We start from the raw sequence: 16334 nt of genomic DNA, 5'->3' as shown, positions 1-16334 counted from the left end.
CACACTCAAAGTGAGTTCCACTTCCTCCTTCCATACAAACGGCTCCACTTATTAGTGTTATTTTGATAAATCAAAATCTGGTTACCACCACTTTCTGTTCTATTCTATTCTTAGGCTCACATCTCAATGTCACCCAAACAGGCTGCTCTAGTCCTGGTTTTGCCCCATTGCATGCATGGGGTTGTAGTTCTGATAATCTAAGGGAAATCATTGGGACAATAGGAACCTACAAAGCCATGCCTGCAATGGGGCAATTCTCAAACTGGATCTGCCTTTCAGTCAACCTGGTGCAAGCTGGCAAATCTATGAATATTTTTGGATGGTTGCATTGCCATTTTACTTCACACTCTTCTATTCAGCTACATGGAAAATACTAAATGAATTTAGAATTAAAAATCATCTGGCACAAAATATGCAAGAATCAGAGGAAGAGTGCAGTTAGAGTTAAGGAGAGGAAAAGAGCATAATTTAAGAAACAATGACCAGCTGGTTTAACTAAAGCACAGAAGAATAGAACAGAACTGTGATGCCACTAAAAGAAAAAAACAGGACAGCATTATTAGAAATGTCCCATATTATCATAATGAAAACAGACTTTGTGCATAGCTGAAGACATCATGGTTGAAGCACTAACGACTGGCTCTATTGCTCACATGTTTTAATCTTGTGCTAAAATTCAACCCCCTTGTATGTCCTTAGCTATACAGAAATCTAAGTCATCAGTATGTAAAAATGTACTTTCTTTTGAGGAAGTGAGATTAGTTACTGGCATTTTCAAAGTTAAAATATGATTTTTTTTTTTAATCAAAGGGAGCAAGTATAAACATAAAAATATATTCATGGGGGAAAAACCTGATAATTCTTTAAAAACAGAAAATAGATGTCCTTTAATCTGGCTCCGCATTGACATTTACAAGGGACACTACTAATCAGCAATTAAAATAATTTTGTTTGCCTGGATCTGTGACTTGGCTGTAGTGCTGTGCCGAGGGCCAGAAGAGCCTGGGTAATCAGCACTGATAATGTGCTTCAGCTCCAGGAAGAAAAAAAGAGGTGGTAGCTGTTAAAGTGGGACTGAGGGTTAGGCTCAGAAACTTCCCTCAAGTCAGTAAAGGATTTTGTGTCACCTGGACATGCCATCTAGGAGAAAGAGAAGGGTTATAAAGTGGGAAAATAGAGACACACACAGTTTTGCTCATAATACATTTTAAGCTCACTGGTTGAAGTGTTTATGTATCCCTTATGCACACAGAAATGATTTTTGATCGGTGGCTTGTAAATCCAAGAAAGGAGATACAGGAAACTTATGCATGAAAGTTTATTGCATACACAATAAGGCTTCGAGAACAACTCCACCTCTGTACCTGAGTTCACTTAGCAAAGATTTTGGTGAGGGAAAGAGTATTCCAATGTTTCAGTGAAGAATACTTGCAGCTCTGCTCTGAAACTAACTACAGACGTGGTTTGAAATTAGTGTCTTGAATGCCAATAAAAACGCACTAGTCTGATAACATCAACAATAATACTATTAATACCACTAATAAATAGACACAGGTAACATCAGTCTAGTAACTGACACAATTTTTGTGAAGGGCAAATGTTCTGTCACTCAAGAAGCTACTTAATTTTCTTTATATGTAAAAATTACTCTTCAAGTATTAAAACAATAAGTTAATTGACAAGAAGTGTTCAGAATGGCTGTCGACTCATCTAGCATAATGTGTACACAAAGAAACACAAACATTAAATAGGTTCAGAACCCATTTGCAAACATATCATCAGTCCTTTTGTTGTCGTATGAAAAAGACTAAAAACCCACATTTCAAGGTAGCAGCAGCCTGATAACCTCCAAAAATTTACCTTTGTCAAAGACGAGGGATTTTCCAGTGTCAAAAAGTAACCATAAGAAAAAAAAAACAAAAAATTACAAAAGAAAGGGTTTATTTTAAGACATGATGTAACATATTGAGTGTGCTGTTTCGAGGACACACCTCCTCCTCCTTCTCTCCAAAATTAGTATCACATTCTGGAGATGATCATAGGGAGAGATTGATTTTGCCTCTTGTAGTCACTATTTAGGTCTTTGCAAGGCAGTATTGATTAAAAAAAAAAAAGTTAAAGGTAGAAGATTTAAAGCATATCCAACATATTCCCATGCTTCTTCATTATCCATGCTTTATAGTCCATTTGAACTCTTTTTGAGAACCGGTACTTCTATGGCCTGTAGGAAATCTTCCAAGGAAGGTTAACACCTGAAAAACTGGCTGACTGCTCCAATTTTACAACGATTCAGATTTTTTTTAATCTGTGAAAGTTTGTATAAAAAAATGAAAATAGGTTGCCATTCTGTTATTTTTCACAAATCATCCGTGATAAAATTGCCCCCCTCTTGTCCACATAAAAATCTCACTGTCCCTTGTGCAAGATTTTCAAGAAAGTTGAGCATTCTCAGATAGTAGCCAAACAAATTAAGTCACTCAGCTGGGATTCATAAAGAAGACGTTTTCTTACCTGTTATAATTTCCTTTCCTGGAATCCTGCTATACCAGTTCAGACAAGTGAGTTGTTCCCCTTGCCAGCAGATGGAGGCAGATGACACAGCTTCCTCTGTGACATCATCACAGCTACCTACTTATAGTACAGTCCAGAATCAAGCCAGTATTATAACAAAGCATTATATATAACTCAAGAATAAACATTAACAACATTTTTGGGGGGGGGGAAGAATAAAGAATTGGATCCTCTGAAACGTCAGCTCTCCCTTATCCAAAAGAAAGAAGACAAACCAAGAATAAGAAATAGAGCAAAATGCTTAAACATCAGCTGTGGGTGTATATATATTTCTGTATGTGATGTCCCTAGAACTGAAAGAACTCTGCTCCCGCTAACTGCAAGGCCCAAATTCCCGAGTGGGTCCCCAACTGGTGTAGCAGAATTCCACGAAAGGAAATTAACAGGTAAGAAAATTTCTCCTTCCTCATCATCCTACTACACCAGCCCAAACAAATGAGAAGTACCCAAAGCCCAATCTGGGAGGGAGGAGTGAGGGCTGCATGCAGAACACCAACACCCAAAGACAGCACACTCCTTTACTGAGAACATCCAATTTATAATGCTTAGCAAAGAATCCAAAAATGACCAGCTAGCCACCTTGCAAATATCCTCTGGTGTTACAGCCATAGCTTCCACCCATGAAGAAGACTGAGCCCTAGTTAAATTGGCTTGAAGAATCTCTGGTATTTGACGACCTGTGAGAAAATATGCTGAGATCATTTCCTTGATCCATCTAGCTAAAATTGGCTTAGAGACTTCCTTGCCGTTACCAGGTCCACCAAACACCACAGCCAACCTTGTCTGTTCTTTGAAAAGGATCGGTGATCTCCAAATGTCTAATGAGCACCTGACGGAAATCCAGAAACTTCAAAGATCTGTTGTTGCTGTGACACTCTTCCTTGGGAAAGGTCAGCAAAGAAATGGTTTATATGAGATGAAAATCAGAGACTATCTTAGGCAAAAAGGAAGGAATGGAAGGAACAGAAACAGAATCCACTGAACACAGAAAAGGATTCCTGCAGGGCAGAGCATAAAGCTTAAGAAATACAAATACAAATTGCTACCAAGAAAATTGTTTTTAGGGAAATATTCTTGAAAGAAATGTGTTGAAGAGGCTCAAAGAAAGAAGCTACCAGAAAATTGAGATCCCACTGCAGATCTACTGGTCTAAATGGGGAATGTAGTCTTTTTACTCCCTGAAGAAAATAAGCAATGTCTGGATGGGAGGCCAAGGAAACTCCCTGAACTTTATCCTTATAACAGGAGAGAGCGCAGCCATGGAATTTCAGGAAATTCAAGGCTATATCCTTTTCTTGATCTTGCTGAAGGAAGGCTAAAATGCTGGGAATATCAGCCGCCATGTGGACATTGACTATTATCTACAACATGCTTCAAAGAGATACCAGATCCGAACATAAGACAGAGAAGTGGAAGTCTTCTGGGCCTTCAATAAGGTATAAATTACAGAGGTGATATTGCCCCTGTATAGGTTTCCTGGTGAGACCTCATTTACAATACTACATACAATTCTGGATACTGCACCTTCAAAAGGATTTAAACCAGTTGGAGTCTTTCCAGAGGATGGCTACTAAAACAGTCAATGGTCTTCATTCTAAAGCATACAGGGACAGACAAAGATCTAAACATGTATACCTTAGAGGAAAGACAAGATGGGGAGATATGATAGAGACATTTAAATACCTCCAATGTTTCCATGCACAGGAGGCCAGCCTCTTTCAATGGAAAGGAGGTTCTAGAATGAGAAGTCATGGGATGAGGATGAAAGGGGGTAGACTCAGGAGTAATTTTAGGAAATATTTCTTTACAGAGAGGATAGTGGATGCTATTTCTACAGTGGCACTGTAGAAATAGCGCATGTCATAGTTCCAATAATAACTCAGATTGTAATTCTCTCTTTAACTGAAGACCACTTTCCAGATATCTTAAAATCTGCTATTATTAAACCCATTTTAAAGAAATCTAATCTTAACCCAGACATTTTGAGTAATTATAGGCCAATTTCTAAGCTGTCATTTTTATCAAAAATAATTGAAAAGGTTGTACACAAACAACTAGTAGAACATCTTGAATCAAACAATATACTCTACCCAAATCAATTTGGTTTTCGCCAACACCTGAATACTGAAACCTTGCTGATTTCATTGACTGACACCATACTAAAAGGTTTCGATACAGGTCAACAATATGTACTTGTATTACTTGACCTGTCAATCGCTTTTGATACGGTGAATCACGATATTCTATTGACAAGACTTAAGGAAATCGGCCTAACTAATAACATGATCAGTTGGTTCACCTCTTTTTTTCAACAGAGATCTTTTCAAGTTAAGATAGGTAATCGCTTCTCTGAAAAGATCGAGCTTAAGACTGGGGTGCCCCAAGGTTCTGCCTTGTCGGCAACCTTATTTAATATCTATCTTCTCCCAATCTGTCATCTCTTAGCCGGTCTCAGTCTGAATTTCTACATTTACGCCGACGACATTCAGATACTGGTTCCAGTTTCAGATACCAGTTTCAGATACTCTTGATCAAACTTTCAAATTAATTACCATTTACCTGACTGTTATTAAGCAATTGCTCTGTATATGAAGCTGGCGCTTAACATGGAAAAAACTGAACTCATATTATTGAATAGAAATCCAAACCATACTGTTAATAGCACGCTTATCTTGCCAGGTGAAATTAAGTTAGCTCTTGCAGAGTCAGTCAGAGATTTAGGGATAATCATCAATTGTCAGTTAAACTTCAAAAAACACATTTCTACGAAACTGCGACAAGGCTACTATAAATTGCTGGTGCTTAGAAGACTAAAACCACTACTTGAGATGAATGACTTTCGGTCTATAATACAGGCATTAATTTTCTCCTCTTTGGATTATTGCAATTTCTTACTCCTGGGTCTCCCACAAACCACTTTAAGCCTGTTACAGGTACTTCAGAACTCCGCGGCCAGAATTCTGACAAACTGCAGAAAATGCGACCATATTACGCCCATTTTGATAAATTTGCATTGGCTCCCAATCACACAAATAATTTTTTTTTTTACAAAACTTGCTGTTTACTCCATAAAGCAATTTACAGCCAAAAGAATGACTGGCTGAATTTTACCATTCGATTACATACCCCTCACAGAACTTTAAGATCTGCTAATAAAGGATTATTCCAGATTCCATCCGTAAATACTGCCCATCTTACTTTAGTACGTGAGAGAATTATCTCTATTGCAGGACCCACTCTCTGGAACACCTTGCCAGCCGAACTAAGACTTGAAATTGAATTTAAAAAATTTAAAAAAGCCTTGAAGACCTGGCTTTTTGAACAAGCCTATTCAGCCAATCTAAGAAAAGACTAATAATAATAAGATATTAAGATCTACAATCCTATTGTCTCCTTTTCCCCTTTTAATGTAAGAATTTTATTGTATTTATAATTTTCGATGTATACCTTGTGTTTTATGTTTTACCTTTTGTTAACCGTTATGATGTATTTATATGAATGATGGTATACAAAAGTTTTAAAATAAATAAATAAATAAATAAATAAATCCGCCTCCCAGTAAAGACAAAAGCAATATCTGAATTCAAGAAAGCATGGGATAAACACAGGTGATCTCCGAGAATGAAATTGGAATTGTACAGCTAATTGAGTTGGGTGAAGAGCAGACTAGATAGGCCATATGATCTTTTTCTGCCATCACATTTCTGTTTTCTAAGCATTCTAAACTTGCACAACTCTGTTGGACATCATAAAGGTATTCCTGATAGGAATTGTCCTGTTAAGCAGATTGCTGAGGTAGGGATAAACCAAAATCTATTCCTTTCATAAGAAAGCTACCACCACTATTACTACTTTGGAAAGGTTTTTGGAGCCATTGTGGGAACAAAATGGGAGTGCCCTGAACTGAAAGAACTTTTTCAGGATTGAAAAATCATGGAGGAACCTATGATGATCTTCCACAATGGGAATATGTTAGTGAGCCACAGAAAGATTCCAAGAAGAGAGAAACTTACCCTGCCGCATTAATACAAACCAGAGGATTTCCATACTGAAATGGGAAAGGCAAATACTCCTGTTTACGCCGTTCAAATCAAGGATGGGTCTGTAGCAACAGTTCTTTAGGATCACAAAATAAATGGACCATCCCCCCTGCACTTCATATGGAACTGTAACCACTGCTTGCAAGTGTGAAAGCTACTTGAGACTAGTAAGAACAGCCACTCTCCTGATGGTTGAAACGTATGGAGAGACTATCTAGGTGTCAGGAACTAAAGTGACAAGATCTAGGGTGCAACTGTGGAAATATTTGGGACCTCTCCTGGTAAAATTGCTGAAGAAGAATGCCTATAAGAAACCCCAAGGAAGGGAACCATTGACTTTCATTGGGTGGAACAGCTGGATACAGCAGTACCAGACGATTCACCTCTTGACCTTATGGCTGCTTGAAAGGACGGATGTTTTTCTTTTAAAACAATGTTTGGGAAGTTGACTACTTCCCTGAAGTTTTGCTTCCCCTAGGTCCTTTACAAGCTTGTTTAAGTCATTGCCAAAAAGCTTCCACTTGAAAATCAACTTGCTTAAATAGGTTTTGGAGGAACCATCTGCTGCCCAATGCCATAGCCACAATAGTCTTCATGTTGCAACCGACGCTACAGAACTAGAAGAGATCCCAATAAGATTATATAAGGAGTTCTCCAAGAAAGTAGCCTCAGATTTCAGCCAAGCCACCTCCTGCCTTTCAGGGAGTTCTGTACTCGGCGCAAGTGCCCGAGCTACATAGATATCACAAATAGTGATCTACCCCAGTAAAGACGTGGATAAAAGGGCGGATTTCAAAATAATCTAAATCTCTCTATCCTGGAGGTCTTTGAGGGCTGTGCCCCCTATTACCGGAATAGTTGTTTTGCAAGTTATCCACCAAAATCAGGGCATCCCCTGCAGCATCTGAAAAAGGGCACTGGGTGTCATCTGGTGGCAAAAGAATACAGCTTGGTGAAGCCTCAACAGCTCTGAACTATTCTTAGGGGATTCTTACTCAATTTAGGCACATACCCTGCAATTCTGAATGAAGAGGAAAGGCTTTAGAAGACCTATGGATTCCTTGCAGAATGGTGTCCCATACTGGAACCTGCTCAACCTGAAAAAATTGATGTCCTAAGAGACATGACAACCTGAGACAGGAGAGAAATTATATTTTTGACAAACAGGCACAAAGAGTCATTCTCGTTCTATGATGCCACCTCTCCTTCCTCTAAGGACTGACTGCATCCATGTTATCCTTCAGGACCGAAACAAATGGGAATACTCTCCCACAGAGTCCTGCTCCAAATACCATTGTGGATATTTAGGCTCTTACTGCCACACCACCTGACCTGTGGTGGCTGTAGCCCCTCCCCCCCAAGGCTTCTGTAAACACAGAATGTTTGTTGTAAAATGCCAAAGATTAGCAGAGGAGAATACTACAGGCCCTCTCTCCCAAGGATGCAAGACCTCAGCTCAGGAGGAGACAGAGGTAGGAAAGAGCCATGGGATACATATAAAATGATGGTTGTTCCCATCAAAATGGCCACCTCTAAGAAGAAAATAAAATTGGACTCCAACTGCTGCCATGCTTGGATCTGAGGGCATGACTGCAAGCACTGCCAAGCCTTTGCAGGCTCCTTGGAAGAATTGCTGCTGACAACGTAAATATAACAATACTACAGAAGTGCCGGCTCACAAACTCCAACTCTGATTGGACTCCATTATAACACTATCAGAAGCTGTGCAGAAATACCACAGTCCCTAAGACGAGGAGAAAACTGATGGTTGGCAGACCCACTACTACCTTAGCTCAAATATATCCTCCTGCGTCCACTGGAAACTTACTCTCCTCTAGTTGCTTCCTTCAGCAGAAGCAGATGATCGCCTGTTTTCTTTTCTTCCCTTTAAAGCTTTAATAAGCAGGGGGAGTAGGGAAGACAACTCAAATACAACTCCTCCTGGGTCAAAAACAAGCTTCTGTCCTCTCAGCTTTACCAAATCCTCTCTGAGGCTGGGAGGCTTACACAGGATTTGCTTAACTGAGAAGGACTAGAAGCCTGGCCCACAGTTCGCTGTCAATAAAGCAGAAAAGGCTGACAAATGCAGAACTGCCCAAAAATTCTCTACTGGGCCAGGCAAAGATCAAAGCCTGGGAGTCAAGTTCCTGCTGCATCAGACAAGTATGTCTTGCCACTTGCTGGAGAGAGAATACTGGCTTTTCGCTAGAGCTGCACCATGGTAACTGCCAGTGAGGATATCACAGAAAACGTTGTGTCCTCTGTCACCATCTGCTAGTCGAGAGAAAAATCCAAACATCTGGACTGGTGTAGAAGGATGGTAAAGAATACTGGCTGATTTCTTGACTGCACCACAAGTTAAGTAGCTGTGATGACATCACAGAGAAAGCTGCGTTTTCTGCCTCCATCTGCTGGCAGTGGAGAACAACCCACTTGTCTAAACTGGTGTAGCAGGATGAGTAGGAAAGGCCGATTATTTCTAACTATACTCCAAGTGGTTGTGACATATACAGCAGGGGTAAGTCAGTGTGGAAGAATAAGAGGGTGAAAGTTCAGGACCAATTCAAATTGAAGCCCTTGGACAACATAACAGCTTCCAGATCCTTGTCTTCCTCCTTTTCCCGTAACCGCTGCTCCTCAAGAAGAGCCACCAAAGCATCTCTCTGTTCAACCACCTCTAGCATTTCATTCAAGATTCTTTTCTCTTCAGCTAGTTCCTCTTCAGTTTTAAGGTGATCTGCAGACAGTTAGTGTCAATATTAGTTAGAAAACAAAGCAAAATAAAATAATATACCTTGCTCAATAGTTTTTGATAGACAGGAAACTCTAACTTTTGAGTGGCTAGCGAGGATGGATGGCTAAGTGGAATTTAACATTAACCCAGGCATATTTAAATATATATATAGTCACTTTAATATTAAAGTCCAGTTGATTTATGGAACCCAAGGTCCAGAATGGCCTACCTTTATTCACAGCATTAGGTCTATTCTCTTTGGTTTATAGGCAAAGTAGAATTTCTCTCTTACCCTCCACTGCCATACGCTCACGAAGCTCCTGCTGCAGTCGGCTCTGCCTGTCTTCCAGTTCCAGCTCTCGAGCACTGCAGAATGACAAGGAGCAATAACGGATTTAAAGATTTTCTGGGCAAGGTGGGAGATGTCAAACATGAGGTATGCAAACATACAATGAAAGTAAATCAAGTCCAGAGCACAATTCAGAGACAATTCAACTTAAAAATTTATAGCAAGACTGAAGCTATTATGGTGTGCCCTTTTTCTCCCTTTCCATGTACTTATTCACACTAAAGAATTTAAAGTAATTTTGATGACTTGTGGAGAAGCGATTTAGATTTTCTACTTGTGTCTCTATATTGTTTCTCATTACCTATTCATGACTCTTAAGAGACTAGCTTCTTGGATAAGGAAATAAAACATGAAGCTGTTATAATATATGGAGGAGGGACCTATGTTGCCTGGAAAGCTCATGTACATCATCATTCGATAATTCTTATGATGAGCCAATAAAAGCTAAGCAGTAACAAACTATCAACCACTATATCATATTGCAAAACAAATGAATATCTAAAAGGAGATTTCATATCAGATTTACTTTAAAGTAAAATGCAAAGCGTTAAGTTTTTTCATTATAATCATGTCTCCATATAAAGTATATTTTTAAAGAATTTTCCAAAATTTGCATTTAAAAACTATTTAACCTGCAAGAAAGAGTCCAACACCCTCAGGGGTGTAATAACATAGCGTATTAGCATTTTTTCCATCCAAACTATCTTACTACATTATTACAAAAGGTTAAAATTTTTGTTGCTTGTTTCAATATTTCTCTCTGAGCTGGTTAACAGAATCTATTTTGATTTCTATCAATCATCTCCACTTTAAATGTTTATCCTATTTAAAACCCTTTGGGCATTTATTACAAGCTTGCACATGATAAATAGAAAGGTAAACATTCAGCTGCTGCCACCTATACTGTTTCTGTATAGTGCCAGCCTTTAAAGTTCGATCACTCACAATATCATAAGCTCAGACTCATAGCGCACAAGGGCATTCTTTTCCTGCACCAGCTTGAACCACTCCTGCATCAGCTTTGGGTCGTCCTTCTTTCCCATTCCTGCCAAGAGAGAAAGTATTTAGCCCTTCAGAGGAAAGTCAAAAGATACAAACTCCTGGCTAGATCAAGAATGATAAGTAATGCAATGGAAGATGAGCAAGTGTTGCCTGGAACTCACAGCTCAGTTTGCTGATGGTAGGCACACAGAAAAGTGGCACAGTACTGCAGAAATCCCTGCTATAACAATTTATTTCCTGAGGAATGCTCTCCCTTCTTTGATTCCTACGTTCGCAATCCATGACATACTGCCACACACGCTTCATTCCCCCATAAACTCTTACCACATTCTTTTGGTGTTGGTACAGGCGTAAGAAATTTATCCTTGCCTAAGCTTATATCCTGCTTCTCTGAGCCTTCTTTTTCTTACTCTACTTAAACAATTCTTGCCAGGCCTGCTGAATTACTTTTATTCACAGTTGATCGAGATCTGTTACTGCCCTTTACCAATTCTGTTTTTATAAGCTCTTTTCGTATCAAAGTTAATTTTGCAAAATTCAGCAGCTATAGTTTATGCAATATGAGTAATGGTTTCATTGTTTTAAAATGTTATAATGCTTGTGTGGTCACTGGTTAATAGAGATTTGGAATGATTATATTAGCCTAGTAAAACTGAATGATACTTAGAACTGGTGGAAGCACTCACTAAGATTGTGTTCATTGGCATAGTATGTGAAAGAACACTTCCTGAATACAATCTGAAAGCAAGAATTTTCTAAAGTCCTTTGTGTAGATCCAATTTTTAAAATTGTGTGTGTTCCTTCAGTTTCTCATTACAACACTATTGAGAGTAAATCTATCCATTTATTTGAAGAAGTCTATGAAGCTAAATGGAGAAATTACTTACCTGATAATTTAATTTTCCTTAGTGTAGACAGATGGACTCAGGACCAGTGTGTTATGTTCCCCTGCCAGCAGATGGAGACAGAGCAAGCTGACGTCACAGTGACCCCTGCCTGTGATCCCAGCCTGCCAGTATTCTCTTCAAAAGCAACTGTGGACAGACTAACAAAAACTTGATTAAAAACAGGCAACCATAACTGTACACAACCAAGAAGAAACACTGAACTCAAGTAAGAACACAGATACCCCAATCTAGGGAACAGATGAACATTTACCAGTAATCCCTTGGGACCCAGAGCCCCACAGGAGGACTATTAACACAATCTTTTGGCAGCCCACGGTGGGAAGCTGAGTTCATCTGTCTACACTAAGGAAACGAAATTATCAGGTAAGTAATTTCTCCATTTCCTAGCTTGTAGACAGATGGACTCAGGACCAGTGGGATGTACCAAAGCTACTCCCAAATAGGGTGGGAGGCTGCCTGTGGTCCAGTCAAGATCGCATGTGCAAAGGCTACGTCCTCCTGGGCCTGCACATCCAGACGATAAAACCTGGAAAAAGTATGTAAGTATGACCACGTTGCAGCCCAGCAGATATCGACAGGAAACAGCATTCTAACTTCCGCCCATGACATTGCCTGAGCCCTAGTGGAATGAGCCCTAACCTGAGTAGGCAACGGCTTTTCAGCATCCACATACGCAGCCGTGACCACCTCCTTAATCCAGAAAGCTATCGTTGCCCTCGAAGCTGGTTCACCCTGCTTCTTTCCACCATGGAGGACAAACAGGTGATCCGTCTTCCGGAAAGGTTTAGAAAACTCCAGATACCTCACGACAAGCCTCTTGACATCCAAGGGATGCAGGAGGCGATACTCCTCCGTGTCCCTGACCATATCCAAGGATGGCAAGAAAAAGGACTGATTCAACTGAAATTCTGAGACCACCTAAGGCAAGATGGTGCGATGGAGAAGGTACAGAGAAGGTACAGAGAAGGGCTACCAAAATGATAAGGGGAATGGAACAACTCCCCTATGAGGAAAGACTAAAGAGGTTAGGACTTTTCAGCTTGGAGAAGAGACGACTGAGGGGGGATATGATAGAGGTGTTTAAAATCATGAGAGGTCTAGAACGGGTAGATGTGAATCGGTTATTTACTCTTTCGGATAGTAGAAAGACTAGGGGGCACTCCATGAAGTTAGCATGGGGCACATTTAAAACTAATCGGAGAAAGTTCTTTTTTACTCAACGCACAATTAAACTCTGGAATTTGTTGCCAAAGAATGTGGTTAGTGCAGTTAGTATAGCTGTGTTTAAAAAAGGATTGGATAAGTTCTTGGAGGAGAAGTCCATTACCTGCTATTAAGTTCACTTAGAGAATAGCCACTGCCATTAGCAATGGTTACATGGAATAGACTTAGTTTTTGGGTACTTGCCAGGTTCTTATGGCCTGGATTGGCCACTGTTGGAAACAGGATGCTGGGCTTGATGGACCCTTGGTCTGACCCAGTATGGCATTTTCTTATGTTCTTAACAGTACACAGCTGCAAGGCCCCTGGAGTCACCCAAAGGAATGGCTCCCGGCGAGACAAGACCTACACGTCGAAAATTTGATGTGCAGAACATATAGCCTCCAGGAACACTGTCTTCAAGCTCAATAACTGCAAGGAAAGGCTACGCAGCAGTCGGAAATGTAGGGCCCGCCAAGAAATCCAGCATCAAATTAAGACCCCTCCTCCTCAAGGGAGGCTGAAGATGCTTCACTTCCTTCAAAAAATGGGCCACATCAGGATGAGGTGATAAGGAATCACCATTCACTGGGCCTCTGAAACAGGCAAGAGCCGCAACCTATACCTTCAAGGAATTAAGGGCCAATCCTTTATTCAACCCATCCTGCAAAAAGTCCAGAATGAGTAGGATCTTAACTGAATAAGGAAGAATACCATACTTCTCAAACTAGGCCACAAATACTCTCCAAACCCACACATACGCTAAGGAAGTGGAGAACCTTTGAGCGTGGAGTAAGGTGGCAATCACCACAGAAGAATATCCATGCTTTAACAGACGAGTCCTCTCAAGGGCTAAACCGTAAGACAGAACAGAGTCAGATCCTCGTGAAGAACAGGTCCCTGCTGCTACAGATCCATGTGCAGCAGAAGATGAAGGGAGGGTCTCCACCAGGAGTCTTTGCAGATCTGCATACCCTAGATGCCTGGGCCAGTCCAGTGCCATCAGGAGTATCAGCCCCCTGTGGCCTTCAACATTGCAAATTATCCTGCCCAACAAGGGCCACAGAGGAAAGGCATAAAATAACCTGTATTTCGGCCAGACCTGTATGAGAGCATCTATGCCCAGGGAGCACAGATCTCTCCTGCGACTGAAGAATCGAGGAACCTTCGCATTGCGAGAAGTCGAAAGTAGGTCAAGGAATGAAAGGCCCCAGTGATTCACTATCAGCTGAAACACCTTGGCTGACAACACCCATTCTCCTGGGTCCAGATTCTCCCTGCTCAAAAAGTCTGCTCTTACTTTGTCTTTTCCTGCAATGTGAAAGGCTGAGATCATATGTAGGTGTTCTTCTGCCCATTCTATAAGTTAGTCTATTTCCTGCAACACTTGCTGGCTCTTGGTTCCCTCCCTGGCGATTGATGTAGGCCATCATCGTGTTGTCCGACATCACGCCGACCGCTTGACCCTGTGGCTGAACTGCAAGCATGCCAAACAGTCTGCCCAGGATTCCAGGCGATTGATGTTCCAGTGAGACTCTTTGGCATTCCAATGTCCTTGGGTCATCAGCTCCCGACAGTGAGCTCTCTAACCCTGGAGACTCACATCTGTCATGAGTACCAACCAGGTCGGAGAGGACAAGGAAACTCCCTTTCTCAGATGAGTCTCCTGCAACCACCACTGGAGACAAGAGGAGATTTCCATCAGCAAGTGGAGCCGAACTGAATAGTCCTGAAACTGCGGGTTCTAATGAGACAGCAGTGAGCGCTGAAGAGGAAGCATGTGGGCCCTTACCCACGACACCACTTCCAGGGTTGCCATCATCAAGCCAAGCACCTGTAGATAGGACCACATTGTTGGGCATTTAGTGTTCACCAACTGACACACCTGAGACATCAATTTCTGAATCTGGATTTCCGGCAGGAAAACTTTGCCCTGCCTCGTGTCGAACTGAACCCTCAGACACTCCAACAACTGAAGACTGTTCTTGGACAGGTTCACCACCCAACCAAGCTCTTGCAACTCACCTTGTGAGTCACCAGGCGACTCTCTTCCTGACACTTGGCTCAAACCAGCCAGTCGTCCAAGTATGGGTGCACCAGGATCCCTTCTCTTCTCAATGCCGCTGCTACTACCACCATAACCTTGGAAAACGTTCTGGGGGCAGTAGCTAGACCAAAAGGCAGCACCCGAAACTGATAATGGCTCCCCAACACTGCAAAATGCAGAAAATGTTGGTGTTCTAAATGGATGAGAATATGAAGGTAGGCATCAGACAGATCCATGAAAGCCAGAAATTCCCCCAACTGCCCGGCCATTATCACAGAACACAAGATTTCCATGTGAAAATGAGTCACTCTCAAATGACGGTTGACACTTTTGAGATCCAGGATGGGACTAAAGGAACCCTCCTTCTTGGACACAACAAAATAAATGGAATATTGCCCCATACTTTGAGACATGGGCACAGGAACCACAGCCCTCAGCCTAAGAAGCGTAGACATCACTGCCTGCTTCTTCTGCGGGGAGTGGAAAAGAGACACCATGAACACATTCCGAGGAATCCTGTGAAATTCCAGCACATATCCTTCTCATATCACCTCCAGGACCCACTGATCCAATGTGATCTTGACCCATCTCTGATAAAAGAGAGAGAGGCGTCCCCCTATCTCTTGTTCCTGAAGGTGGGTCAGTAAACCTTCTTTGGGAAGCTCAGGAAGATCCAACACCCGAGCCCACTCTTCTCTTGGGCTGTCTGGGATGAAAGGACTGAGACCTACCAAAAGGCTGAGTCCTCTAAAAAGTCGACCCTCTGTAGGGACAAAACTGCTTGGAACTCTGGAGACGACACCTCATACCATAGGGGCCCTGCAATTGCTTCTTAACCTCCAGCAACCGAGGAACTGGCAATTCGCCCCACTTACTGGCCAGTTTCTCCAACTCACTCACTCTTTAAAAGGCATTTTCATAGGATTAGCTTTGGAGGCTGCGTCAGATGACCAATTTCGCAACCATAGTTGACACCTAGCTACTATCATCAAAGCCACTCCTCTGGCCAAGGCACGGACCAAATTGCAGCCGTATCCGCTGAAAAGGCGGCAGCAGTTTCCATAACTGCTCTGGAATTCACTCCAGAATCAACTTCCTGAGAGAGAAGCAGACAAGATCATGCCACAAGGGCATAACAGTAAGCTATCTGTAAAGTCATCGCCGAAACCAGTCCATCATCAGGATGGAAGGATCCAGGCTTAGCGAAGTTTGAGGAAGACAACTCTCCCTGAGCACCTAAACAGTGCTGACTCATGTTACAGGTCATGTCAGGCTGAGAAGTCCGAATATGACAGGCAACACAAAAGTGCCATCAGTATAAGGCAATGGTGAATGTGTGTACAAACAACTCTCGCCTAAAATATTAATGCACACAAAAATTAGGCGCCTCAAAAGTAAGTGCTGCAAAACACTCACAACTTGTGCGCCAAAGCTTTAACACATCACTAAGCTTAAAACTTTGTGCACGCAAAAGGCACGCCCA

General features: G+C 41.5%; 1 protein-coding gene across 20 annotated transcripts in view; it reads right to left on the bottom strand.

Moving 5' to 3' along the window:
* Positions 1-4275: 4275 nt before the first annotated feature.
* MICAL3 (microtubule associated monooxygenase, calponin and LIM domain containing 3) overlaps positions 4276-16334 on the bottom strand; it is a 756715-nt gene continuing 744656 nt past the window's right edge. For all 20 annotated transcript variants that reach the window (XM_029599822.1, XM_029599821.1, XM_029599828.1 and 17 more), the window contains 3 exons: positions 10640-10739; positions 9638-9711; positions 4276-9348 (listed from right to left, as the gene is read on the bottom strand). In XM_029599822.1, coding sequence (XP_029455682.1) covers positions 9164-9348; positions 9638-9711; positions 10640-10739 — 359 coding nt within the window. In that variant the 3' untranslated portion in view covers positions 4276-9163. The remainder of the gene's footprint in view (positions 9349-9637; positions 9712-10639; positions 10740-16334) is intronic.

This window comes from Rhinatrema bivittatum, chromosome 4 (assembly GCF_901001135.1).
Source record: "Rhinatrema bivittatum chromosome 4, aRhiBiv1.1, whole genome shotgun sequence".
Lineage (NCBI taxonomy): Eukaryota > Metazoa > Chordata > Amphibia > Gymnophiona > Rhinatrematidae > Rhinatrema > Rhinatrema bivittatum.
Note: the sequence above shows the minus strand (reverse complement) of the source record. Positions and strands in the feature narration are given on the sequence as shown.